The following is a 26447-nucleotide window of genomic DNA, read 5'->3' on the forward strand; positions in this document are numbered from 1 at the left end:
AATGATAATGTTACAGCTGGGAAAGAATGTAGAGGGTAAAAAGTTAAATATTTTTCATTTGAGGTGTAGTAGGCCTGTAGGAGAAGAAATGTAAAGTATAAGAAAGGAGACGAGGAAGTTGAGTTACAGAAATGTTGTTTTTATTCAGTACCAGAAAAAAACCTCAATGTAATAGTACAAGTTTCACCCCAAAAATAACATAACATAATAATAACATTTTCAAGTAAGACCCAAGCCAAAGTACGCCGTTGCTTTCTGAACTTGCATTTCCAGTCCAGTGCAATCTGTAACACCTAGAGAGATGATCAGGTCCATTTATGATTTCCTGTCAGTAATAACCCAGTGTTGTGAAAAGTACAGATGGAAGCTGTTCAAATGAGGTGATAAATCACACTGTACCATAGCTGAGATTTGAAGAGGTTTGACAAAAGATGTACCTTTTATTCTGACACACTATGTAACACGCATGAAAACTTAGTAAATAGCGAGAAAATAAGTCACAGTACCATTATAGTAAAGCCATTTTAGTCAGATTTCCACTGGAAGAATAAAAACAATGCTGCATGTGGGAAGACAGGCATGGAAATTAAGCACAGTTTTCATTTGACTTGCATTACAGGTTCATTATCTCTAAATTAAAAGATAAAGTATTACATCTCTACCTCGTAATTACCATTCAAGGACCGGATAATTTAGTGGCTGTGCTCTCATTTGTAAGCATTATGATCAACACTTAATATTCTGGTTGTCTTGAGATAAATTCCGATCTGAAATAATCACAGTAATGCTCAGTGTTATTATTTATCCTTTTCTCAGGTATTTTATCCTTTTCTCTACTTATTTTGTATTTAATTACAATTAACAAAATGTCTAAATGTGGACGTTTTGAAAGACAACAGCTTGATATAACCGTACAATCACAGTTTTCTTAGTAACACTGAATTATTTATGACCCTGCCATAATTAATGGTGGCAATTTGTCATCAGTGTTTCAACACTGACTGAAAATTGAAGATTAGCTGATTGTATGTTTTCTCATCACATTAACAAAAACAAAAACACCCTTCCCCTCGTCGTCCCTAACCAACCCCGATAAATACAGTCTGTACAAATGGTAGATATAAAAGAAAATACAGAAGGACATTGTTTAAAAGCCGGGGTCAATAATATCATAACTGCATGAAACAAATCTGTTTGTGCATTAGTGTTCATTAAACAGTGGTGACCCAGAACAGCGAGCATCTACTAGTACAGTTGTTCATTGTAATACAAGCACATGAGGCCTGTTTGTATCATCACAATTAAATTATGGTGCAAATAATAATGTTAGACCGACATCCTGATGAGCCGAACATATAGAGTGTGTCCTGGTGGTTGCACTAAAGAAAATGGTGTTCTTTCACATTAAAAAGATTGGATGTTAAAAGTATTCATGTTTGAGTTTAAAATAAACAACAATAATAATCTTTGAGGGTTGCAGGACATAGCCGTGTAGCACTGTGATACACAGTGGGTTATGTAACTGAAGTTACAGTTTCAGATTATAGTGAAATACTTATAAGTCAACGTTTGCGTGAAAGGAGGAAACATAAATAAACACAGGTATGTCCCTTTTAAATCTAAGTTAATACTTTCTCATCCCTTTGACTCAGTGACTAAGCTGATTAACAATCTTCGTTTCACTGGAGGAAGCACAATGCAGTGCACCCAATCCCCGCAGAAGGACGACTGCTGTAAGGTGACACTATTCACAGTGCACGGGATGGAGAATACACACTACTGTGCTGTGGAAAGACTTTTGTTAGCATCAATCAGTCAAATGTTCAATGTTGGACGTTTTAAAGAGATCCAAAATCAGAGCTCCTACATACTGTACACACAAATGGATGGGTAGAGGAAAAAAATAGATGAAAACATTGCGTTCTTCTGTTAAAAATGTGCATTTCTAACTATTTTTATCATTTATTATCCCTATGACAGCTGGTTGTAGCTTGGAAATACGAATATTTGTTGTCGCAAAAGTTTGTATCCTTTTTTTCACCTATCTATTTTTTCCCCCTATTTCCACTTTGGGCTTTGTAAATATATTCCTCCACATGTACATTCTTACACATGATCTGTACAATACTACATTTATACTATGGCCATGGAGAACACTCAGTTCTGATTGGTCAAAGGGTGTGCATTATTTTTCAGATATCAGCACTCAAATGTAATTCCAGCATCATCTGTAACAAGATAAGCGTCAACACTAGTATTCACTATGAAAAGTGCCAACATGTGAATAAACAATACTGAATATTGTGATGTTGAAAACAGCTAAAGTGAAATCCAAAACAACATGGCTCATCATTGCACCAGACCTCATTCACCTGGACCTTATTAGACCCTCATTCATGCAAACATATTCATCTCTCAATATCATTCTCAAATGGCTTGACTGCATGGCTTTAAAACAAAAATATTAGATCATGGTGCTTCAATGTGTTGTTGTTTATTATCTTCACAGGAAAGAGTGTTGTGTAGCATTGCCAGACAGCAGAAAGAGGAAACCACAGCAGACAGAGTTCTCACTTTGAAGTGCTATGACACAGACCACATCAGCTAGCAGGTGCTCAGAAAGGATTTTAACTCAAATATGAAGTGCGTTATAATGTGTTCCTGTCTGTGCTCTACTTTCCCCCACAGCACGAGACAACCAGGTTATAAATACAGGTACTGCAGAATGGCTGCCCAGTGTCCTTTGTGATGATCTAAATAAAATCTGTAAACTAAACAGGATTCTATCAAAGACCAATTCCCCCGTTTTTTTATTTGCACATATTTCCGTAAGAAACCTCCCTATTTGCTTTTGATTCAAAGTTAACACTATCTATTCTCCTGATCTGCCCACTCCCTTCAGCAGTGTAAACATAGAACACTCCTTGCCAGATTCAATATGCAGTTTTCTCATAATGAACTACAGTACCCAAGTTCATGGACCATGTCACTTAGTGCAACCATGTGGGTCACTGTTTTCTCAACAGTTTCTGATTAACAGTGAAGCTCTTGACAAAGCCGTCTACAAAAACCAGTCAGGCGATGTCAGCGAGCTCACACATGCACATTTCAGAGTGTTATTCCTGTTATCATACTGTATGTATAAGACAGTCAAGTGAGAACCTGTCTGCGGTGATTTGTCCCTGACAGAGATAGGTTGTTTGTGTTACATAGTACATGTAGTACAATTTGATCCTTCATGCAGCAGCATGTTAATGACAAAATATCTGCAAGTAGGCTACCATGCAGGACCAGGCTGTGACTGAACATGTGACAAGCTGCATGTCTGACACAGTGTTAATGTAAACATGCTGCATTCCACAGACGATGAAGAGTTCCAGCTCCTTACTCAGAGCCAAATGAAGCAGGACTGGTGTTTATTTGGAGGAACATAGGGACAAACTGTAACTCATGCCTGAGATAGTGATATTATGTGAGAAGAGTCTAGCTGCAGAGCTCCACGCTCAGGCCCAGCTCCTCCACCTGAGACCTTTTACTGTGTCAAGCTAACAGTGTGTGCCATCTGCAAATTGTTTACACCAGTAAATGCATTCACTAGTTTAAATATATAATACATTTTAAATATCTGTAACTTCTAGTTAGGTAGCGTAACCTTAAAGGTGGGGTAGACAATTGTGGAGAAACCAGCTCGAGTACGCTAAAATTTGAAAATACACAACCTGAAAAAATCTGCCACTTCCTTCCAGAGCCCTGGATAACTGGATGGCCTACCTGCCTGTCAGCTTTCCATCTGTGCACATTACAAACTTATCTCGTAACCACATTGGTCATGTGCGCGTTCGTGTGTGTTGGAGGAGGGGCTCTGTAAGGAAGTGGCTGTGTATTTTCAAATTCTAGCGCACTCGAGCTGGTTTCTCCAAAATTGCCTACCCCACCTTTAAGCAGCCAAACTCGTACTAGCCTTATGAGTGAGCAATGAAAGGCTAATGTTAGCTACAATGATTAAGCATTTGCATTTCCCTAACAAATAAGTATAGCTAGCTAACATTAGCTATTGTTAGCAAACGCATAAGGATATCACATACGTTATTTGCTTCTTGTACCTTAACATTAGAAGTTAGAATTAAATCGAAATATAACCTTTGTATTGTTTACCTTGTGTTGCTGTTTTGTGGCAAGGGATAAAATGAATACAATATTGGCTTAGTAGGCTAATTTATTTAGTAAGGATACCTATGAAAAGACTGCTTCAATAGAATTGTATTGCTAGTCAACATTAAGAATGTTAGCATTTACTGTGAAATGGTCTTTAAAACGGTGACATGTAATTGATGTAAAACATTTGTATAAATAAGTAGCCGGATTAATGGCGTTGGAGATGGGTCCAAAAGGTGGGTTGAGCCAGGAGCTTTGCAGCAAGACGCTCCTGCTTTATGTTGTCTGCTGTGTTCCGTCTGACAAAACAATATAGAAAAGTCCCAAAATACCTGCTAACTCGTTCAAAGTTTATCTGGAAGGAATACTGGGGGAGTTGAGGTCACTCTTGTGCAATATAATGAATCATCTTTTAGCTGCTTTTGGATGTGTTTACCCCTGCACTGATATTCAATTAATTTGTAAAACATTATGACAAGGAAATGGGTCTTCATGGTCTCTGCATATGTGAGACAGATGGATACTTTAGCGGATAGTGGAAGGAAGGAATGTGCCCAAATGCTGATAATAACCAGCCGCCTGCTTGCGGTAGTATCAAGCACCGGATCGTTTTCCCCTCTTGTATTATTAAAATATATTTAAGAAGCAGTTCAAGTTAGTGGTTCTAGACAGGGCTCCATACTGACTCTGAAGCTGAACAAAGTGTTTCAAAGAGAGAAATAGTAAGTTATAAATCATCATTATTTGTGTCCATTACCAGTAGCCTACCAGCAAAGACTGACTTTACAAACCATACCCTCAAAGAAAAACAGATAGTGTTGTATACATACCCCAATGTAAGCCTCTTGTGTATTACCATTGCTTTAGAGACACAGAGCTTAGCATGTGTTTTTCTAATACATTCCCAGCTTTTCTTCAAAAACTGTTAGAATTGAAAGACTCTTCAAACCAACTGAATACAAAACATTCCATCCTCTGCGAGATTTTTTTTTTCAACCCATATTCCAAGTAAATTCTTTATTTTGTATTCAAATATGAAATAACTTAAAAATATATATCTTTTAGGGAGGTGCTAGGCTCAGTGACTCAGTGTTATGGCACTGCATGAGAGGCAAATACTGGGGCTTATTGTACCTTTACGTTGAGAAGTTTCAAGCATGTGCACCAAGGACAACGTAAAAAATAAATCGTACCTCTTAGAAGTATAAATATGAACAAGGACTAAAACAGGCTTCTGTGTGTCAGCAAAGCAGAGAGTCCCTGCCAACAGTTTATTTGAGTCTGCTTATATAAAAACAAAGTTCATTCTACCACTTGTAACTGCAGCCATGAAAGCATCCCAGGCTCTCAGAGGTCAAGGGCCACGAGGATTACACCGACTAAAAGCAAAAAACGGTTTTAAGTAACGAAGCAAACAACCAAAAAGTGGAAGTTCAAACAGCTCCTCCTTTTTGTTTTCTTGTGTGTAAACCACACTCGGCTCAGCTTTCAGTTAATCTTTTCAGTGACCAGAGGTACCGTATTGAGGAATGAGACTCACCTGAAACCTCATGTCAATCTTACTTTTTGTATTAAAGTCTGGTTCCTCCTCATTAAGCGGCTTCCATCCCAGTCCCTCAACTCCGCTGTCCTCCCCCCAGCATTCCCCTCCGCCGGCCTCTCTCCTGTCCTGGGTGAGTCTTGTCTTACCAGAGAGGCTCCGGCTGCCAGCAGAGCCGGGTTCTGCTGCCCTGACTGGGCCACGCGGGGGAACTGTTTAGCATCCAGCACGTCCTTGTACTGCAGCTCGGGTCTGATCATCCTCAGACAGGCCGTCCTGGTGGCGTTGTCCAGCCCCGGCTGAAGCTCGTATCCCAGAATCTCCAACAATCCCAACTGGAACGGCCGTATGTTCTTGTCTCGGATCCGGCGTGCCTCCACAGGCTTCCCGCCGTCCCTCAGACAAACCTGGGCCATTTCTTTCCGGAGCATCCTGAGAAGAGATACTTCCTGCTCCATCTGGGCGTAACCGAAACTTTTGATATCCTCCCAGAAGGTCCGGTTGAAGGTTTTATATAAGTACAAGTCGAAGGCGTTCCACTGGCGCAGCTTCTCCCGCTGTGCCTCCGTCACATTGGTCAGTATCTTGGCTTGGGGGCGTACCCCTCTGAACCCGATACCTGCTGCCGCCGCTGCTTTGCTCACGAAGCTCCCGCTCAGCCCCCCCACGTCGCTGGGCTTCTGCTGCCGAGCGTTGAGGCTGAAAGAGACGACGGTTTCCAGCGGCCAGCAGAGGGCGTGCCGCAGCAGGATCATGGACTGGTCAAAATACTCCGACACTAGAATCAGATTGAAGGTCTGGCGGATCATGGTCTCTGCCTTCTGAGCCACAGCCAATGAGAAGTTAGCATTGTTGTCCATACCGAAGTCAAACATCAGCAGATTGCGGGCGTAGTTGTTGCGGACCCGAGAGTCGTAATATCTGTAGGGGTTGTCAGCAAAGTCGCCCAAGCTCTTGGCTTTCCGAAAGGCAGGTGCCACCTCTTTGTAATAGGCAAAGGAGGACTCGGCCATACCGGCCGGGTCCCGGATGATGGAGAAGTAGAACGTGTCTGCAGGCATCACCTTCTCCACCTGAGGAAGAGGAGGATTTTGTGTTAAAATATGTGCAATTAGTTTACTACATTTACGCTACAACAGAAGATACATTTATTTGTTTCGCTTGTCCTGAGAGTGTTTGTGTAGTTGTCATCACTTTCTTGTTTAACCTGTTAAACCCTGAGCCTGTTTTTCAGGTTTCAGGCTCGAAAATGACATTCCCAGAACAAATGACTATAACTTCACTTCTAAAAGGTTTATATGAATAATTGTTGTTATCAAAGCAAGGTTGCATCTGTGAGTTGGATGTAGAAGTGTGTCAGAGTAAATTCAGATGGAACATAGCAAAAAAATGTAAATTCCTGTCTCCGCCTAAAGAAAACCCATTACTTATAGTGAAGACCAACCTTGAACGATGGGTTAGTAGCCTAAAAGCTTTAGGAATCCAAAGTATAACATATAATAAGTACCCTGTATCAAGATTGAGGCAAAACAAGTGACATTTGACCTTTTTAGAGAGGTTTATGAAAATAAAGTCCAGGCGGAATAAGCTTTGGGCACATTTGGGCAGATTTGGTTCCATCAGTGGCATTTGACCTTTTTCAGGTACCAGACTATAAAAATCATTGTATTACATTGAATCATCACTATAGGTATTCATTCCACCCAAAACAACAACAAAAAATATTTTAAAAATAAATATATATTTTTAATATTTTTGTGTGAGTGTGTGTGTGTAAGTGTATGTGTGTGTGTGTATGTGTAGGTGTGTATGTGTAAGTGTAGCTGTGTGGGTATGTGTAGGTGTGTAAGTGTAGCTGTGTGGGTATGTGTAGGTGTGTATGTGTAAGTGTAGCTGTGTGGGTATGTGTAGGTGTGTATAAGTGTAGCTGTGTGTGTGTATGTAACTGTACCAACGCACTATACAATAAAACTGCACTGTAGGTCATTGTGTGTAGGTGTACTTGCACAATAAAAAAACGGAAACATAGGTAACATTTGACTCCAACTGGGGCAGATTTATTTCAAACATTTTACCAACACACTATAGGCATGTAAAAACAAACATTTTACCAACGTACTATACAATAAAACCACACTGTAGGTTTGTAAAAACAACAAATATTTTACCAACACACTATACAATAAAATCACACTAGGTATATAAAAACAACAAGTATTTTTTTTTTTTAAATAAACACTCGCAAAACGTTATACCTACCTGAACTTTATACCTACCTGAATGTTCCAGTATTTAGGTCGTGCCACTCCCTGAAACAGTTCTTTTTTACAGTGAAGCACAGAGGGACCTGGCCCGTCCTGCAGTACACAGGTGTCTTCACCCTTTTGAGTCCAGCATCTAGGCACCTCCTGCAGTTCTTCCTGACCTTGGTGGCATCTTCCCCATAATACTCGGGCATGCATGTGAGTGGTGGAGGAGGGGGTGGTGGAGGTGCAGGGCCTTCAGCAGGGCCTTCAGCAAACTCCAACAATTCTGCAGCAAGCTGCTCCCTGAAAGTCTTCTGGGTGTGTGGCTTTGTCCTGCTGGGGTCACTCCTCATCTAACAAATGTGGAAAAACAAAGAGATTAGATTAATTCACTGGCTTATACTTATAGGATAATATTGGACTATAAATGAATAATATTACACCAAATAAATAAGTAAACACATGTATATTCATTTACTGGCCATTCATTTAGAAAATGTAACTCCAAAAAGACAAGTAACACTATTTAGCATTTTGCCTAATCATTCCTGTTGGCTAAGCTAACACTGTGATGCAGTTCCACCAAACACAAAAGTAATATATAAAAAGGATAATATTGGACTATAAATGAATAATATTACACCAAATAAATAAGTAAACACATGTATATATTCATTCACTGGCCATTCATTTAGAAAATGTAACTCCAAAAAGACAAGTATCACTATTTAGCATTTTGCCTAATCATTCCTGTAGCTTCTTGGCTAAGCTAGCACTGTGACGCAGTTCCACCAAACACATAAGTAATATATAAAAACAGAGATTACATACCTTTCCCGTGGTGGAAGTTCAACATCCGAGTCACTATTGTCCGGATCCAGGTCTGGCTGGAGGAGATCTTCATCATCCGACGAAGAGTCATCTGGTATGATCATAGCCCCGCTATCGTCAGCTAGCATCTCTAGCACCTGCTCGGTGGTGAAGCTCTCCCTTCTGGCTGCGTAATGCGTAATGGAGCAGGAGCGGGCGTAGTTTATACTATGCAGGATCATATCTTTGGAACCCATTGGTCGATTTGGGTGATTGACACCTTTTCTGAACCGTTAGAGCCAATAGAATCGAGTGACAGTTAGTAAGTCCCGCTAAACACTTAGGTCAAGTAGAGAGAGGTTTGCGTAAACAGCACGTGAGACAGCATTAGCTCTGGACTGCGAAACTTTATACCTACTCTGCTGCCATGAATGTAATGATAGATTATCAGGAACAATTCTAAAGTGACTAAGAGACATTGGATTAACCTTAAACAGCATTTGTATTCCCTTGAACAAGAGCTTTGATCACAAAACAGCAACGGTAAAACGTAATTATTGTTATGGTTTTGAAAACTGTTGTTTTTTTTCTTCTCTGTTCTGGCTGCTAGCTCAGTGAGTTTGTGTCCTACAGTGGTGATACTTATAAAAACATAATCTGTGGAGTATCAGCTTTCAGATGATATGTAGTTTGTGCAGAAAATATTACGTTTTAAAGATCGTTTTTGCTAGTTAGCACCGGAAGTAGCATCTGCCCGTTTTCGCTAAGTGCTAATGCTAACGCTTCTTGTGAGACTTGTGTTTTGTTTCGGTAAAAATGGTTCGTATCGTCAGTTAGCTGAGATTCTTCTCGTTAATCTGGTATAACACATTAATAGGTTTTTAAATATTAAGATGCCCTGAGACACAGTGTCGTGAAAAAGAAAAACAGGGCCCCCGCCGGCGGGGACCTTCGGGATTAACAGGTTAAAAATCTATACAGATATAAAAAGTAACAGGGAAAAACTATTATCTCCTGCATGTTAGCTAATCGGCGTGGGCATAAAATAAAGTAATGGATGTATTATTAATTTTAACTCAAACATTTATTAGAACAAGCTTTATTTCTTGCTATTAGGTTGTGAGCTAACATGAGTAGGATTGCATCATTCATAATAATAAGGATAACTGGTTTGAAAAATGATATTCTAATGTACAATCAGGGCATCTACTATTATGCAATTTTTTTCTTTTATACTTAAAATATATTCTTTGTGTTGTTGTTTATTGGTTTTTTTTTAAACTTTGCAATTGGTTCCTTCTTACATTTTTTTTAATTTAAATGTATACACATTGATTTCAAACAAAATATGTTTTTAATTCATTTTTTAATCTCTTTTTGTGTGTTTGATGTTTTAGTTATAAACAAAAGGTGACATATTTCATGAGGGAAAAAAAGTGATTATTAAGTTTTCCTAACAATGACACACATGGTACATTTATAAATGTATTCAAACCACTACAGAACATTCCATAATAATCATCCCCTTTGTCATTTCACTTCTCCCTCTGCTCTTATGAATGACTCACCTCAGGCTTATTAAATCTCATGTGATGGCCCAGGATGTGGAACTCCATGGCTCTGGGGCCTCGGTAACCTTTGACCCTATGAGCATTGAAAGGCAGTGGGTATCCGAACTGGTATCCCAGTGGGAGGGCGAAGCGGAGGTTGCGCTCGTCCCCGAAGCGGTACAGCATGTTGAGCACCGTGCTGCTGGCCGTCTTGTGGGTCTTCAGGAACATGATGTGGGTGTGGGGCTGACAGAAGCCCAGAGAGGGGCCCTGAGCATCAGAGGACAGGAAGATGGAGTGGCCAGCTGGATGCACACTGCTGGAGGAGGAGGGACAAATGTAACTTTAGATTAAATGTCAACTTCGTGTTTAAAATCCTACAAACATTGCAAAGGATAAAATGACTCCACCCCTATTTGTTGCATGAGCTAACAGGGGCTCAAGCATAAAGGAGGCCCCAAGGCTCAGACTTTCATGCTTGACTTTCTGTAGCCCTTCTAATTGTCCTGTTGTATTATTGGACTGGCGCAAGAATGAGCTCGCCGGTGAAAGTGAAGTTATTTGTATTGCCTTAACTGATATCCCTGTAACTTCACTTTTTCTAGCAGTAAGCGTACCTTTTACTTCCACTTTCACATTAAATTGACTCCTACACAGTCCCTGCCTGAAATGCCTCCATTTGACTCCTTTCTTTAATTATGTAACATAGTGACATCCCTATGTAACACTCACGCTTCGATTGGCAAGCACATTGTACGTGATAGGTTAAGGGGCGGGACACCTCTTAGCTGTGGACCAGAGCCGGCCAGCTACTGTAACCAATCAGAGCAGACTGGACTCTGGTTTCAGACAGAGGGTGAAAAGAGGTGCTGCAGCACAGGCAGTATGAGAAGAGCTTTTTGAACATTAAAGCATGGAGACACGTCACAGTAGAGGAACTAAATACTAATATGAACAGAATAGGGCCCCTTTAAAGCTGATTTTTTTTTAATTGCCCCGGACTCCTCTAGGAGCTATGTCATATTTTTGACCTGATGAGTTTGCAACCCTTACAATGATTATACACCAGTCAGAACATTAGACTGCAGTCATGAGTAATGCCCAAAACGTTGTAGCCCTGTGGCCCATACTACTTTAATGCAGCCTTAAGTGACTCCATGTAAGGTGAAAGTAGAGTTAAGGTAGTTATAAAACCACAGAGAAAAAAACAACAACTCTGTAGTAACTCCTCAGTCTACATTGCTTTTCAGACTTTGGGCAAACAGACACAGTTAGAAACTAGCAGGGGAACACAGAGGAGCATTTAGCAGCTAGGGATAAAGATACTTTCAACAGAAGACGGAAGAGACCAAACCAGAGCTGAAAGGATAGTTGATACTGGACTCATGAATCATGACCTGTCACTGCTGGATGTGTTAGTAGTAGGGCTGTCAGTCGATTAAAACATTTAACCCCAATAATCGCATGATTGTCCATAGTTAATCGCGATTAATCGCAAATTAATCGCACATTTTTTATCTGTTCTAAATGTACCTTAGAGGGATATTTTTCAAGTTTTTAATACTCTTATCAACATATGAGTGGACAAATATGCTTTATGCTAATGTTTATTATCATTTGAACAATGACAAATATTCTCATGAATATTAAACACAACAACCTCTGAACATTAGAAATATTCGCCTCAATTCAACCTGGAACATCTCTCATTCAATAATACAATACAAAGTGTGTGTGTGTGTGTGTGTGTGTGTGTGTGTGTGTGTGTGTGTGTGTGTGTGTGTGTGTGTGTGTGTGTTTGTGTGTGATGGATCGTTGGAGCTATGCAACTCAAGGCATATGCTCGAACGGGAGCTGCCTGGACGCTGCAATCATGTTGCGCACTATCCGTGCTGAGTGTGCTGACTTTCGTACAATGTCTCACTGTCTGCTACCTGCATAAAGTCAAGTGCTCGGCGCAGTTGTGGCGAAATGTCGCTCCTCTGTTTTCATTTAAACAGCTCCGTATATCCGTTAGCGCAGCTAGCTAGCACCAGGTGCTAACAACAACAATGCACGGAAGGTCTCTCTCGCTCGCTCGGGCCACACATACACACACCCTCCCGGTCCTCCCAACAGCCAGTCGGTGCCTGCCGGTGAGCGTGGAAGTGTGGTCTGCCGCAAGCGGACGGCAGGAGCGGGGCTGTCAGCATCAGCTTGTAGATGGTATTTTAAACTCGATGCGCTCTGAAACTACGGGCGGCCGAGGAAAAAAAATATACATGCGTTAATCGCGTTAAAATAATTAGTGGCGTTAATTTTTTTTTACTTGACAGCCCTAGTTAGTAGGCATTTATTTTCTAATTTGTTCAACAAAGCAATTTAATAAGGGGATAATATGTGAATTTTGACTGCTTTTCAGCTCCAAAGTTGCCCCAAAAAATCTATTAATGCAGCTTTAATTTAATCTGTGTGATGTTAATGTGCTTTAGGGAGTTTTTCAATAATCTTCTCATCTATCTTGCACTTATAATGTAAACTCAGAATAGAAAATGTTTAAATGATGATGATGATTAAAGACAGCAATGCATTAAACCAAATTCTTGAGAAAAAACAGTTATAATTTAACATTTTCCATTTATGTAACTATAAAACCAAAGACGGATGAAGAATTATTGTGAATTAAAAACACTTTTTGGGATGTTAGGGCCTGAGCAGTAAGTGCATGGATTAATTATCAAAGGGCATGTGCTTTATTATTTGGTAGCCATATCTAAGGGATTGGTATTCAAACGTCAATATTGGCACGGCACACAGTGAAACTCAACCTCAGTTCAGCTCTAGTGGGTAAGTCTGTTAGTAGGCAGCATCATTGAACATCCAGTCCTTATGCCCTGACCACACTGTAGAAATGCTGAGGGACTGCAACCTGAACCCCCCCTAGGGCCCTTGGATCCAGATGTTAGAGGACAGAGTTAAATGGAAAGCTCTACTTTAGGATTAATAATTTACTTCAGTATTATGTTATTAAAAATACATTCTGTACCAAATAGAGTCTATTAAAACATAATGTGCCCATAAATGGTATCTTAAAATAGAGCAACTGTACAAGAACTAAATAAAAAAGAACATCTGATTTCTCAGAGGCTAGAACACTTGGTACAAAGTTGAGCATGTTACCCATTAAAACGAAATGCTTGCACATTTTAACAGCATTAACAGCAAGAGTAATGATTACTGAACAGATTGTCCATTATAACCCTGAGCAGTCTTCTCTTTAACCTCATACCTCATAGTGCCCTTTTTTATCTTTTAAATGACAACTAAAAACAGAAATAAATAAAACATGTGGTAGGGAAACTACCAACACAGCTTGTGTCAATGAAACATATACATATTTCACACCTCATGCTGCTGAGAGCTCATGTTCAGGTTGTAACGACAAGATTCAAGCACATTTTTAATGTTAGAGTCTTCTCCTCGGCCAACACAGGCTGCTAGCAGATCTCAGCCTAATCTCAGTGGATTTTAGAGTGTCAGATGAACTTCAATTCAACAAGCATTAAAACCCCATGACAGCCTTGCTCTTCAGAGATCCCTGTTATCATCGCCTTCACATGCTGAGATGTGCGAAAAACACAAGAAATAGAGGAAGCACAAACAGGAATAAGAGTAATTTCAACCAATAAAGAGGGAATTATTGATTGAAACTTATCTTAGTGTGTTGCCATGACTATCTATGACAGCAAAATCAAGTTTGGTAAAAATAACTGTTAACGTTAAAAGGTTAACACGAGTAAGCAGCAGAATTTGTGACCATAATGTAAAAATAAAGCAGAAAAAAGTAACAAAATATAAGCGTATTTTTTGCGTAACTGACGTAAAGTCAAGTTCAATAACTAGCTGTAGTCACATGACAAGTGGTAAAACGGCTGTGCTGACGTTGTGTTTATTTGGAAAATTGGTCACCAGGCAGTGCGCTTAATGCAGTGGTTCTCAAACTTTTTCTGTCAGGCCCCACCTTTGGAGAAAAAGTCGGGCCCCCCCAACACAAGTCAGATATTTATTTTGGGGTGCTGTGGGGTAGCTTGACGTTTCACAGAGGGTGCTCAAACATTTAGGGTTTCCCATTAATGTACCGGTCGCTACAGTGGAATTTTCTACTGCAACACTCCCCACGCAAATACACAGTGTGACAGTTACAATGAAGGCTCAAGGCATATAGGTGTAAGCAGGGGCCTCACATAGGGGGGTCCGGGGGCAAGCTCCTCCGGGAAGATTTATTTTTAAATATTGAAGTTAAAAGCATCAATCTGGTGCACTTTGAGAGGTAAATGAAGAGATCTATGGATACCTCTCTCAACACCCATATGAAACAGAACTGTAAACAGATTTACTATTTCTTTATGTTTTTTTTTACAAATCACCCTTTTAAACTTTATTCTTGTTTTACATGTCATATTTCATACCTGTTTTTCATTTATTCTCTTATTTTTTTATAACTATAATGATCATATAAACGTGTGCCTCGGAAATAATTGTTTTCATTAATGGTGACCAAAACATTTGAGACCCACTGAGATAACACTGAGAGAGTCCTTTAGTTCACTGAGTCTCTCAGTCTGACAGGAGAGGACTCTCCTCCACCTTGTTGTTGAAAAAACTCCTTATATCCGTTAGCGTAGCTCGCTAGCACCAGAAGCTAACAACGATCTTCGGTTCTCTCTCTCTCTCTCTCTCTCTCTCTCTCTCTCTCTCTCTCTCTCTCTCTCTCTCTCTCTCTCTCTCTCTCTCTCTCTCTCTCTCTCTCTCTCTCTCTCTCTCTCTCTCTCTCTCTCTCTCTCTCTCTCTCTCTCTCTCAATTCAAAGGGGCTTTATTGGCATGAAAGTTAAATTAAACAATGTTGCCAAAGCATCACAATACAAAATAATTAACAACATTAACATACATTTCAAATGTTTACATATTATTGATGATATATATATACAGTGATACAATTACATTTCAACGTGTGTGTGTGTGTGTGTGTGTGTGTGTGTGTGTGTGTGTGTGTGTGTGTGTGTGTGTGTGTGTGTGTGTGTGTGTGTGTGTGTGTGTGTGTGTGTGTGTGTGTGTGTGTGTGTGTGTGTGTGTGTGTGTGTGTGTCTCATTCACTGTCCCTCAGGTTGTGGCATGTGTATACATATTGGGCAGCAAGATGTGCCTTGTCTCCTTCTCCTAAAAGTACTCTCAGTCTTGAGAGGTCATCAACCTCCTTGAAACCTGGGATTACAGAGTTCAACTTGTTCCAGTAAACGCTCCTTACTTCGTTGAATGTTTGGCACTTCAGGAGGAAGTGCATCTCTGTCTCAGTCTCACCTGTCGTACAGTGACCACATATTCTGTTCTCTTTTGGTTGCCAGGATCTTTTGAGTCTTCCTGTTTCCAGTCTGTGGTCACTGAGCCTGTACTTGGTTAGGATCTGTCTCTGCTTTCTATCTCTGACAGTAGAGAGATATTCTGCCAGCTCATACTCTCTGTTTAGAGCCAGGTAACATTCTAATCTACTTTGGCTTTTAGTTTCTTCTTTCCAATGTTGTAAATAGTTGTCTTTGCATTGTGTTATAATGCGTTTGACTGTGATTGGTGTTTGGAGAGCAGTGTTGCTGAGAGACTGGTCAGAGTGGCTCTGAGAGGGGGCAGCTAGCCTCAGCACCAGCTGATAGGGGACTCTTCTCTGGGGTTAGCTCTTGGCTTTGGAGGGCTTTGGAGTGGAGGGTGTCTCGGGGGCTGGATCTAAGATGGTTAAAGAATGTTAGTGCTCTCTTTTGAGTGTTAATGATCAGTGGGTATCTGCCTAATTCTGCTCTACATGCATTTGTTGGTGTTTTTCTCTGAACACGTAAAATGTATCTGCAGAATTCTGCATGTAAAGACTCTGTTGGATGTTTGTCCCAGTGGGTATAGCTCTGGTGACTGAGTGGACCCCATACTTCACTACCGTACAGCGCAATGGGCTGGATCACACTGTCAAAGATTTTGAGCCAGATTTTAATTGGAATTTGGACATTATAAAATGTTCTCTTAATTGCATTTAGAGCTCTTCTGGCTTTTTCTTTGAGTGCATTCACTGCCATGTTGAAACTTCCCGATGCTGTTATGGTTAAACCGAGGTAGGTATAACTCATACTATGTTCGATGATATGATTGTTTATGGTAAACTGGTATTTCTTCTCCTGACATCTGGGGCATTTTTGGAAAACCATGACATTAGTTTTTTTCATATTGACTGCCAGGGCCCAGTTCTTACAGTACTGGTCTACTATGTCCAGCTGTTGTTGTAGTCCTTGTTCAGTAGGAGACAGCAGAACAAGGTCATCAGCATAAAGCAGACACTTCACCTCTCTATCTAGGAGGGAGAGGCCAGGAGCAGCACAGTGATCCAACTGAACAGCAAGTTCATTTATATATATATTAAATAAAGTGGGACTTAAATTGCAACCCTGACGAACGCCTCTTCTCTGGGTGAAGAATTCAGTTTGTTTGTCTCCAATTTTAACAGCACACTTATTCCCTAAATACATTGATTTAACCAGATCGTACATTTTGCCCCCTATACCACAATGTAGAAGTCTATAATAGAGCCCTTCGTGCCAAATAGAGTCGAAAGCTTTTTTGAAATCAATGAAACAAGTGAATATCTTACCATGTTGTGTTTGGTGTACATGTTTGTTAACTAAAGTGTGAAGGGTATACACATGGTCGGTGGTGCAGTGTTTTGGAAGGAAGCCAATTTGATTTTTACTCAAGATGGATTGTTGGTTAAGGAAATCTTGTATTCTTTTATTTAGAATGCTACAGAATAATTTCCCCAGACAACTGCTGACACAGATGCCACGGTAGTTATTAGGGTCTGATTTGTCTCCACTCTTATGAATGGGGGAAATGAGCCCTTTGCACCAGATGTCAGGAAAACATCCTGACTGCAATACGATACTGAACAGCTTTAACACTGTCCCCTGCATCTCTGGGGTGCTGCATCTGAGCATTTCGTTTTTAATGTTGTCTGGGCCACAAGCTTTCCTTGGCCGGAGAGATTGTGTCTGTGTGGTCAATTCTTCCCAAGTCATTGGGAAATCAAGGGGCTTTTGGTTGTCTTTAATAGTTTCTTCTAATGTTTGGAGTTTCTCTTTTGTAATACATTGATTTGAATTCATTAGATTTATTGGTATGTCTTTGTACAAACTTTCAATATGTTCTTTCCAGATGTCACTGTTTTGGATGGGTAATGCTTGTGGTTGTTTTGTGTTGAAGTTGTTCCACAGATCCCAGAATTGATTTTGATCAATGGCTTTCTCAATATCCTCAAGTTTCATGTGGGTATAGAAGAGAGAGAGAGAGAGAAGAGTAAGAGTATCTCTCTATCCTATACTATCTATCTCTCTATCTCTCTCTCTCTCTCTCTCTCTCTCTCTCTCTCTCTCTCTCTCTCTCTCTCTCTCTCTCTCTCTCTCTCTCTCTCTCTCTCTCTCTCTCTCTCTCGTACACACACACAGAGCCAAGCTTTAATGAAACACAGAGACCCAGACGTAATAGTACTGCATCATATTATTTTCGAATCAATAATGTTTAAATTTATGATTTTCTTTTTTTTTAAATCTTTTTTTTTGCCATTTTTCCTCCTGCTCTCTCGCGCCCCCCCCCCCCCCCCCCCCCCTGGCATGCCTCTGCGCCCCCCACTTTGAGAACCACTGGCTTAATGTTCAAATTATTACGACTTTGACCTTGTGGATCGCTGACCTTTCCACGCGCAACCAATCAGATGACAGCGGTGCAAGCGGGCAGGGGATGTAACCATTGAAATGAAACTAACTAGCTGTTTTCACCGCAAGGCTCTGCCCAACCTCACGGGGAACTAAGAGAAAATGCCGTATGATGTAAATGAACAGTCCCACCGTGTGAGCTTAATCTGCAGATAATACATGGCAATTCAATTAGTAAAGATTTCGGTTTTTTAAGTACTGTAAATGAATATATTTGGGCTCAGAATGGTTGGTCAGACAATACAAAACGTTTGAAGACATCTTCTATGATTACCTTTTCAATTGGATAAACATAAATCGGCCATTAAATAAAAGGATTGGTTGCAGCGCTCAAAACACACTTACTAATAATATCTAGAACATAATCAAAATGTTACGCTGAGAGTGCTCCAAGTCAGTGTGTGAAAACAACTATTTATTTGTAATGTTTTTAAAGAGATGCTCCGTGATAAATTACAGAATCAGCACATTTAGATCCTGTATTGTTTTCCTCACTTCCTGGCAGTGGTTCTCGTGGTTGCCACTGTCACATGGAGAGGAAGCAGTTTCTGTGCACAGCTATTCACCGAAACATACTCAGTCTACCTTAATCTAAAAAAAACTCCCATTGAATTTTTTTTGTATTAACGCTTATTGTTTAGGTCCTTTGATAAGCAGGCAGTCATATAATTAACTAGAACTAGCTAGATCTGACACTTAGCTAGTTGATCTACTCTGGAACTAGCTAAACTATACATATATTTATTCTTTACTGTCGGGTCACTTATTACAGGTTCAGCGAGCTGCACGAGACTGACGGGCTGTGAGGAGAGGGAGAGGAAAAGAGAGCACCCCGTTTATTTTTCCCATTTTATTATCCAGAGTTTCTGTAAACTTTTGAATAAAGTAGTTCATCTATTAGTAGTAGTTTGTTTAAATGCATTAATTATGTTTGTTTTTTTCATTAACATAAAATAAATCTCACGTACCCCCTGCAGTACTCCAACGTACCCCTAGGGGTCCACGTACCCCCATTTGAGAACCCCTGGCTTAGAACATCAATTCTCTTCTGTGGTGAATTGAAAAAAGTATTATGCCTACTCAAAATAAGTACATATGCTTTGCAGACTGTTACTTACACTCAATTAAGTCATTCAAAAATAGAAGCTTATTTTTTCAATTGATTCCAATGAGAACACTCGGAAGCGGTCGCCCCCAGAAAAAGCAAAGAGCCCGGCGTCTTTTTTCTGAGCGCTCCGCCTTTTCTAGTCTGTAGAAATTGCATGAAAAGCTTTATTTTGGCAATGCGGGTCAGACGAAAATGATCACAACAAAGACAGAAAATGTTGGGTTTTTGGAGCAGATTTGCCGGGTGGACACCGGATGTTGCTGCCGGTGAGTGTGTGGCTTTTATCGTCCTGAGATCAAGTGCTCCTGGTGGTGCTTATAGTGAAAAACAATGTAAAAAAAACTGTAGTAGCACAAACAGAAAAAAACAACAACATTGACATATTGACATGCTGTCAGCGCCTTACTGCCAGAAAGAAACGCTATATGGACACGGAAGATAGGTTGATTCTTTTATGCGAAATTGAACCTCAACACATCAGATGTACTTGTTTTACCCGCTTAGTCAATGGTTTCCATAGCGTAATTAAAGCTTAATTTGGGGAAAATGGCAACATTTAATTTGAAAGTTTAAATCGGCCGATACTGATGTTATGCCAATATCATCGTGCATACCTTCTTAGAACTGCAATGTAAAATAAACAAGTTGGATCACAGAATCATTTAGTAAATCAAAATACAGTAGATACCTCTTGTTGAAGATGACCCCCAACAGTTGGACAGCGAAGGCGATAGCAACGAAGAGCAGCAGCGCCTTCCAGATCCAAACTGTGCCCACCCGGCCACACACCAGCCACCGCAACATCCTGGGGGGGGGGGCAGGGGGAGGAGGCGATGGATGGAGTTAGGTATAGAAGGGTGAGGCAAGAAGATTAAGGAGAAGGTGAAGAAAATGATGGTGGAGAGGAGAGGGGAGAGAAGGATGATGATGTTGTTAATGGGGGACAAAAAAAGGTGGTGGTGGGTGGGGAAGGGGAGATGATGTTTTTGAGGTGGAGGAGGGGGACGTGATGTCATGTCAAAAGAGCGATGAGGAAATGAGGGTGGAGGAGGTAATAAAGGGGTGGGGGAGGCAAAAGAGAGGGTAGAGAGAGAGGGGGAGATTTGGATGAGTCATAAAGTAAACATGAATAAGGCTTCATCAGCATCAGCCTGAAAACATCCACAGACAAGAGGACCAGCCTACACTGAGAAACTGACTTTAATTAAACGTATTATGTCAACAGATTTCACATAATTGTATTAGGTTAATTGAAAGCAAATATATTAAGTTGAACGTATTATTTGGTATTTAAACTTGATAATATTGCGTTAAACTAACCTAATACAGTTATGTGAAATCTGTTGACCTAATAAAGATAACTAATGCTGTATATACAGTAGTTCGGATATTGCAGTTTCCGACCAATGTGTCTGCTGATAAAGTCGTATTATCACACGTTTTTTTATCCACGGGATGTACGTAAACTTTGACCATGTCATTCTTAATAACTGCTTCCGCTCTGATGTGTCGGGGTCATCCGGATACACTTCAGTGCACGGCAGCATAGTGGCAAAAAGGGAGAAAATAACTGTCCAATCAGAACGGAGGATGTGAATGACGTGCTAAACACGGACATGACTGCTAGCCTCGGGCCGGAGAGGAGAAAGAGAATGTGTGTGTGTGTGTGTGTGTGTGTGTGTGTGTGTGTGTGTGTGTGTGTGTGTGTGTGTGTGTGTGTGTGTGGGTGTGTGGGTGTGTGTGTGTGTGTGTGTGTGTGTGTGTGTGTGTGTGTGTGTGTGTGTGTGTGTGTGTGTGTGTGTGTGTGTGTGTGTGTGTGTGTGTGTGTGTGTGTGTGTGTGTGTGTGTGTGTGTGTGTGTGTGTGTGTGTGTGTGTGTGTGAGAGAGAGAGAGAACAGGGAGTACAGGGAGGTTAGGTCATAATGACCAATGCTGAAAATGAATGAACAGGAATGTGTGGCATTGTGATGAAACATAATTGATTCTCCCTTTTTCTTTTCTCTCTTCAGTTTGCAGCAGTATTGTCAAAGCTAAGAGACAGGGAGACAGTTTGACATGGGGAAATTACATTTCCTGCTGTATTTAAACAGTAACAAGTGAACTATCTGTACTCAGTGGTGCAGGACGAGATCTGTTATGGCGCATTTCCACTGCAGGGCCTTGCACGGCTTAGTACGGTATAGTTAGGCCTTGGTAGGCCAGGCTCACTTTATGCTGCTTTTCCATTACAGTTTAGTAGCTGGGGCAGTAATTATAGTAACACAGTGTAGGCGGAGCCGTGACGTCATCTTCAATGCGAACCACAAAACCAACACAGCCGTTAGCTGTTAGCCCTCAGAGCTCACAGCTCCTCATATCTGTTCAGAAACTAGACAAAAGTTAAACAAGTACAAACCACAGACTGTCTGTGTCATGGTGAATACAGTCGCTGGTTTATTTATGTCTGTAGGCCGTTGTTGTGAGTGTGGACGGTCGGAGCATATACAACGTTAGCTTAGCCGATCTCCATTCAGAAAACATGCACAGAACCACGATTTTGGAGAGCCAGAAAAACTGTGAAAAAGTACCCGTTAGCCGGCACTACGCCAAGTGGAAACGCAACCAAAAACGGGCCGGGTTTGGCACGCACGCTTAAACCGTGCTACGCGCTGCAGTGGAAATGCGCCATTACTGATGTGACATTTCAACCCAGAAATGATTATCTTAAGATGATCGATGGCTATACTGCCATATTTGCAAAATGTGCCTCTGAACCTTGACAAGTGCATGTTTCAGGCTTATCAATTAACAACAGGAGGGGTCACAAACATAAGACCCGCTGTTAAATAAAGCTCTTCTGACCTTAGCTGGCATGTGTGTATATATTAATGCTGCCCATTATGGGCACAAGCAATTTTCACCCATTTATTAATTATATGTTTTAAATTTGAGTGTGTCCTATCCCCTAAACCTCCAGGGATGTACACAGTTTAATACTGGCAACTTATTATTATGGGAAATACGAAAACGTCTTTTAAAACTACAACTCCCAGTAGAGACGTGCCATAGAACATGTTGCGAAACACAATAGCCAGCATGTGTAGTTCTGGGGACGGGGTGGGGGAGGGGGGGACGGGGTGGACCCGTTCAAATCCAGTTTTGGACAGTCTGCCGTGGTTCCATCCCACTTCAAGTGCTGTTCGACGCTCGGCACACTCTCCAATCACAGAGCTTGAGGACTATCACGGGGTTTGTCAAGCGAAGCGGAGAGAATACTTACTTCCGGGTGTAATATTCTGTAAAGCAAATGAGCTGCTCCGACCCTCGGTCCTGACGGACTCCAACTTGTGTTGCGGATTTTGTTAAACTAATATGTTTGCGATGTGGACCAACACTATACATTGACGGGGAAGGGGGTAGCAATAAAGATAACACGATTAAACAGTTACACAACATAACACAAATAATATCGATAGCAGCATCCCTAGCAACCACCTTGGTGACAATGAAAACGTTGTATAGACACAATTTCCTGAAGTAATCTTCGTAATAACTAGCAAACTAAAGATCATGTACATCCACTGCACACATAATCTGAAATAACAACTCATATTTCTCACATCAAATGACATCAAAATGCATTTTAATGGCCAAACTAACTTTAAAATAGGCATTTTACACCGAGAATAAAACGAAGTTCGGCCATATTTTTTTTTTTCTGCAGGGAGAAATTTGAAGATCACGTGACATAGACGCCAGCCATTGGAATGAATGGTGAAAAAAAACGTAGGGATCTTACAATTTCAGAGGCATTTTTGTAGAAATACTACGTCCTACGTTGTGGACCAACGTAGTTATTACACGTTTTTTTATGAGACTGGGTTGGACATTTGCATACGCCAATGAAAATGGACATTAAGAGATATATGAGTTCTGTGCTGTGACGCTGCTGCCCTACACAAAGAGGAAATCAGCCGCTAAACACATATCGATGCAGTGGATATGACCTGCGTGTCATTCTACCATTGTTGTCTAGACCTATTCAAACCCTTTATGACTAATTAAAGTCTATATTAGTTATTTAAGAAGCTCCAGTGTATGTTTATTAGCTTTTCAGACCACTTGGTAAGAAATTAGAGCTCAAACTGAAGTCCCTAACTTACTTGTGCAACAAAAGTAACTTCAAACTATTTGTTATCCTTATCCTAGCTTTCTAGGCTACATACAATTTAATTTAGGGACAAGCCCCAAGAAATATATCAACAATGTAACAAGCTGGCTGCTCTTTCTTGTTGGTTAGAGTTAGATTTGTTCTATTTTATACTGATAATTTATCTAAAAAAAAAAGGGTATTTAAGTTGACAAAATGATATTAAATCAATAAAAACAAATAATAATGACTATTAGTAATGGTAAATATTGCATTCTTATTTTTTTTCTTTACTTGGATCAAGAAACAAAAACTCTCACAATAAGTGCATTGTTGTGAAATACATTTATCAGGTCGATTGTGGATGTCCTCAAAAAATTATATTTGACTTTTTCCACTATATTTGTCTTTGTATTGTCTTAACAATTATACTACAGATTAATCCACACTGATAATGTGTATATTATGAAATTGGGTAATCATACATAGTAAACATGTTGTAAAGGGTGAGCTATAAAGGAACGCACTTCACTGTGGGCTGAAACCAGAGTGTCAATAAAACACAAGGTGGTGTGGCTGGAGACTTGTCTCCTAGCAGATGTACTGTGTTTAATGTGTGGGGTGTTATAGCTGTGGTGGTGATCACTCACAGAGCTCATGGAATAAACAAATATATTATAACCACATGGAGAGCAGGATAACATCATGATATGTAAATAATGGGTGGTACGGACATACAATAAGAGCGGTGCTACACACAGAAGAATAAGCAGGGGCCACCACCCACCCACACAAAGGAGCCTTCAGTCTGCATCACACACACACACACACACACACACACACACACACACACACACACACACACACACACACACACACACACACACACACACAGGCTGTAAATGCACAAATAAATATTGCACATGGAAGGCCTTTGAAGCAGCCCTCCTCCACCCACACCTTCTCCTCTTTTTCCTGCAGGATCACAGCGCAGCGCCACCTTTTCATTCCCCACAATATGTGCATCTCTGCAGACCCCCCCCTCCACCCTCCACCCCCCAGCTCCGACTCTTCATAATTTCCATCAGATCGTTACCTGGCTCTCCGTCTGAAAAGCATAGCTGAGTCTCCAGACCGGTATCGGTGACGGTGTTATTGTGCAGCGGAATAGAGCGCGGAGCATCTGGAAGGCACCAGCCGCAGCTGACCCGCCGCCGGTACCGATCAGGCCATGGACCCGGGGAGACCCGCACGGAGCCCGGACCCGGGTTCTGGAGGAGGCGGGAAGAGGCTTCACTCCTGCCCGGGGCTCTGACCGAATTTATCTGCCTGTGCACCACCGACAGTTCTATCAAATTTCTGCCGGGACGACGGCCGACACACACAGGGAGAACTGAGATAAAGAGAGCGTGAATATGAGCGTCTAGTACTTCCCGGACACCTTCAAAATAAAAGCATGTTTACGGATTTGCAGGAGACGAGTCCGAAAATCCGGAATTTTGAATCCAAAAAAGGTCTCCACTTTTGTTTGGGTTACTTGGATTGTTATGTATAGGCCTATATTTATATCTATACATTGTATAGGCCTATATTTATATATATACATTGTATAGGCCTATATTTATTATGGATGCCAGAAACTGATCATGATCAAATTCGAAAATCGGACAGCCCTGGCGAATATTAATCGATTATTCTCCGCCGCTGCCGCGAAAATAATTTTCGATTATGGAGACTTTAACGAATATTCGAAAAATCGAATAATCGCTGGCATCCCTAATATTTATATCTATACACTTCCAGGAATAAAAAGCTAGAAGGAACTGCGGTAGTATTCATTTATTTATTTGTTTATGTATTGATTTACTATTATTTTGTTGGCCTTATCGCAGTAAAACAAATGTAGGCCTACCAATAATATTGTAAATTACGATTATATAAGATTTATGGTTTGGTCTAAGAAATGTCTGAAATTGGCTAAATAAATCCATTCCAGATTCTCAAAGTTCAAGATAATGCTCATTTATGTCAAAGATATTTAGTTGAATATGATACAAAACAGAATAAAGTAGGACAACACTATATTGAAGAGGTTCAAAACTGTTTTTTCTGATATTTTAGCATGACACAATTAATCAAACGGTTATCGGATTGTCAAAAAACCAAGCAATTTGTTTTAGGTTCATGACTAATTATTGCAACTTTAAACAATAATGGAATCAACAGATCCTGTTGTTGTTTAAAAGCCTTTACACTTGTTATTCTAAATGATTAAGTTCCCAAAGTTCGTGGTTTTATTTTGAAGGCAAAGTGACGCTGATGGAAGTGAATCACGAGAAAAATATTTAAGAATACATTTAGTCCCCTAGGTGGACATGATGTATGGCCCTACCTCATCGCCTGTTAAAGTCATGTTTTGCCATTGGAGCGCAATAAATAACTATTATTTCACACAACAATGTAAATGTGTTGCTGGTGTGCATGTGTATGTGTGTGCACAGTATTGTGGTTGAACTAATGCATGCATATCTGTTTATTTAATTACATTGTGTTATAGTATTTGACAAATATAGCCTATTTATAAGAACATATGGCCATACATCAAATGATGAATGTTTATATTAAAAACATTTTAATTTAAATATACATTAATGTCTGAATTCTGACTTGAATCTCTGAATTCTGAAATGTTGCTGCAGAACAAGTACTTTTATGTTAAGAATGGATTTAATGTAGCACCCTGAGACGGCTATATATAAAATGGACTGACCTGGAGTCCCCATTGAAAGGAATGGTGGTACAGAGATCCTGAATAGTAACGGATGTGAGAGGTCTTCTTTTAATAGCTGACCTTTGTTTAAGTCACCACAAAGCACCAATTGACATAAGCCTGGGAGAAGGAAGTGTTGTTATTGTTGTAAAATAATAGGGGGAAGAAGGACTCAGATCTTATCCTTCAGTAAAAGTTTCAATTCCACAGTGTAGACATACTCTGTAACAAGTAAAAGTTCTGCAATCGAAATGTTAGATAAGTAAAAGTATAAAAGTATTAGCATCAAAATATTATTACATATACACTTTATTCAAAGTGGTCATTTTCAGAATATAATATATCACTGTAGTATAA

General features: G+C 40.3%; 1 protein-coding gene across 2 annotated transcripts; it reads right to left on the reverse strand.

The window, feature by feature from the left end:
* Positions 1–123: 123 nt before the first annotated feature.
* Positions 124–24735, reverse strand: gal3st4 (galactose-3-O-sulfotransferase 4). 2 transcript variants are annotated; one of them, XM_034210552.1, is made up of 4 exons: positions 24417–24735; positions 19880–19996; positions 10320–10617; positions 124–6768 (listed from the first exon to the last, which is right to left on the reverse strand). In XM_034210552.1, the coding sequence occupies exons 1-4, from the start codon at positions 24437–24439 to the stop codon at positions 5704–5706; spliced, it is 1503 nt and encodes a 500-aa protein (XP_034066443.1). In that variant the 5' UTR covers positions 24440–24735; the 3' UTR covers positions 124–5703. The 2 variants fall into 2 exon arrangements, with proteins under 2 accessions (XP_034066443.1, XP_034066442.1); XM_034210551.1 differs by having other exon boundaries at positions 10320–10620.
* Between the last annotated feature and the right edge of the window lie 1712 nt (positions 24736–26447).

The sequence above is a fragment of the Gymnodraco acuticeps genome, unplaced genomic scaffold (assembly GCF_902827175.1).
Source record: "Gymnodraco acuticeps unplaced genomic scaffold, fGymAcu1.1, whole genome shotgun sequence".
Taxonomy (NCBI): Eukaryota; Metazoa; Chordata; class Actinopteri; order Perciformes; family Bathydraconidae; genus Gymnodraco; species Gymnodraco acuticeps.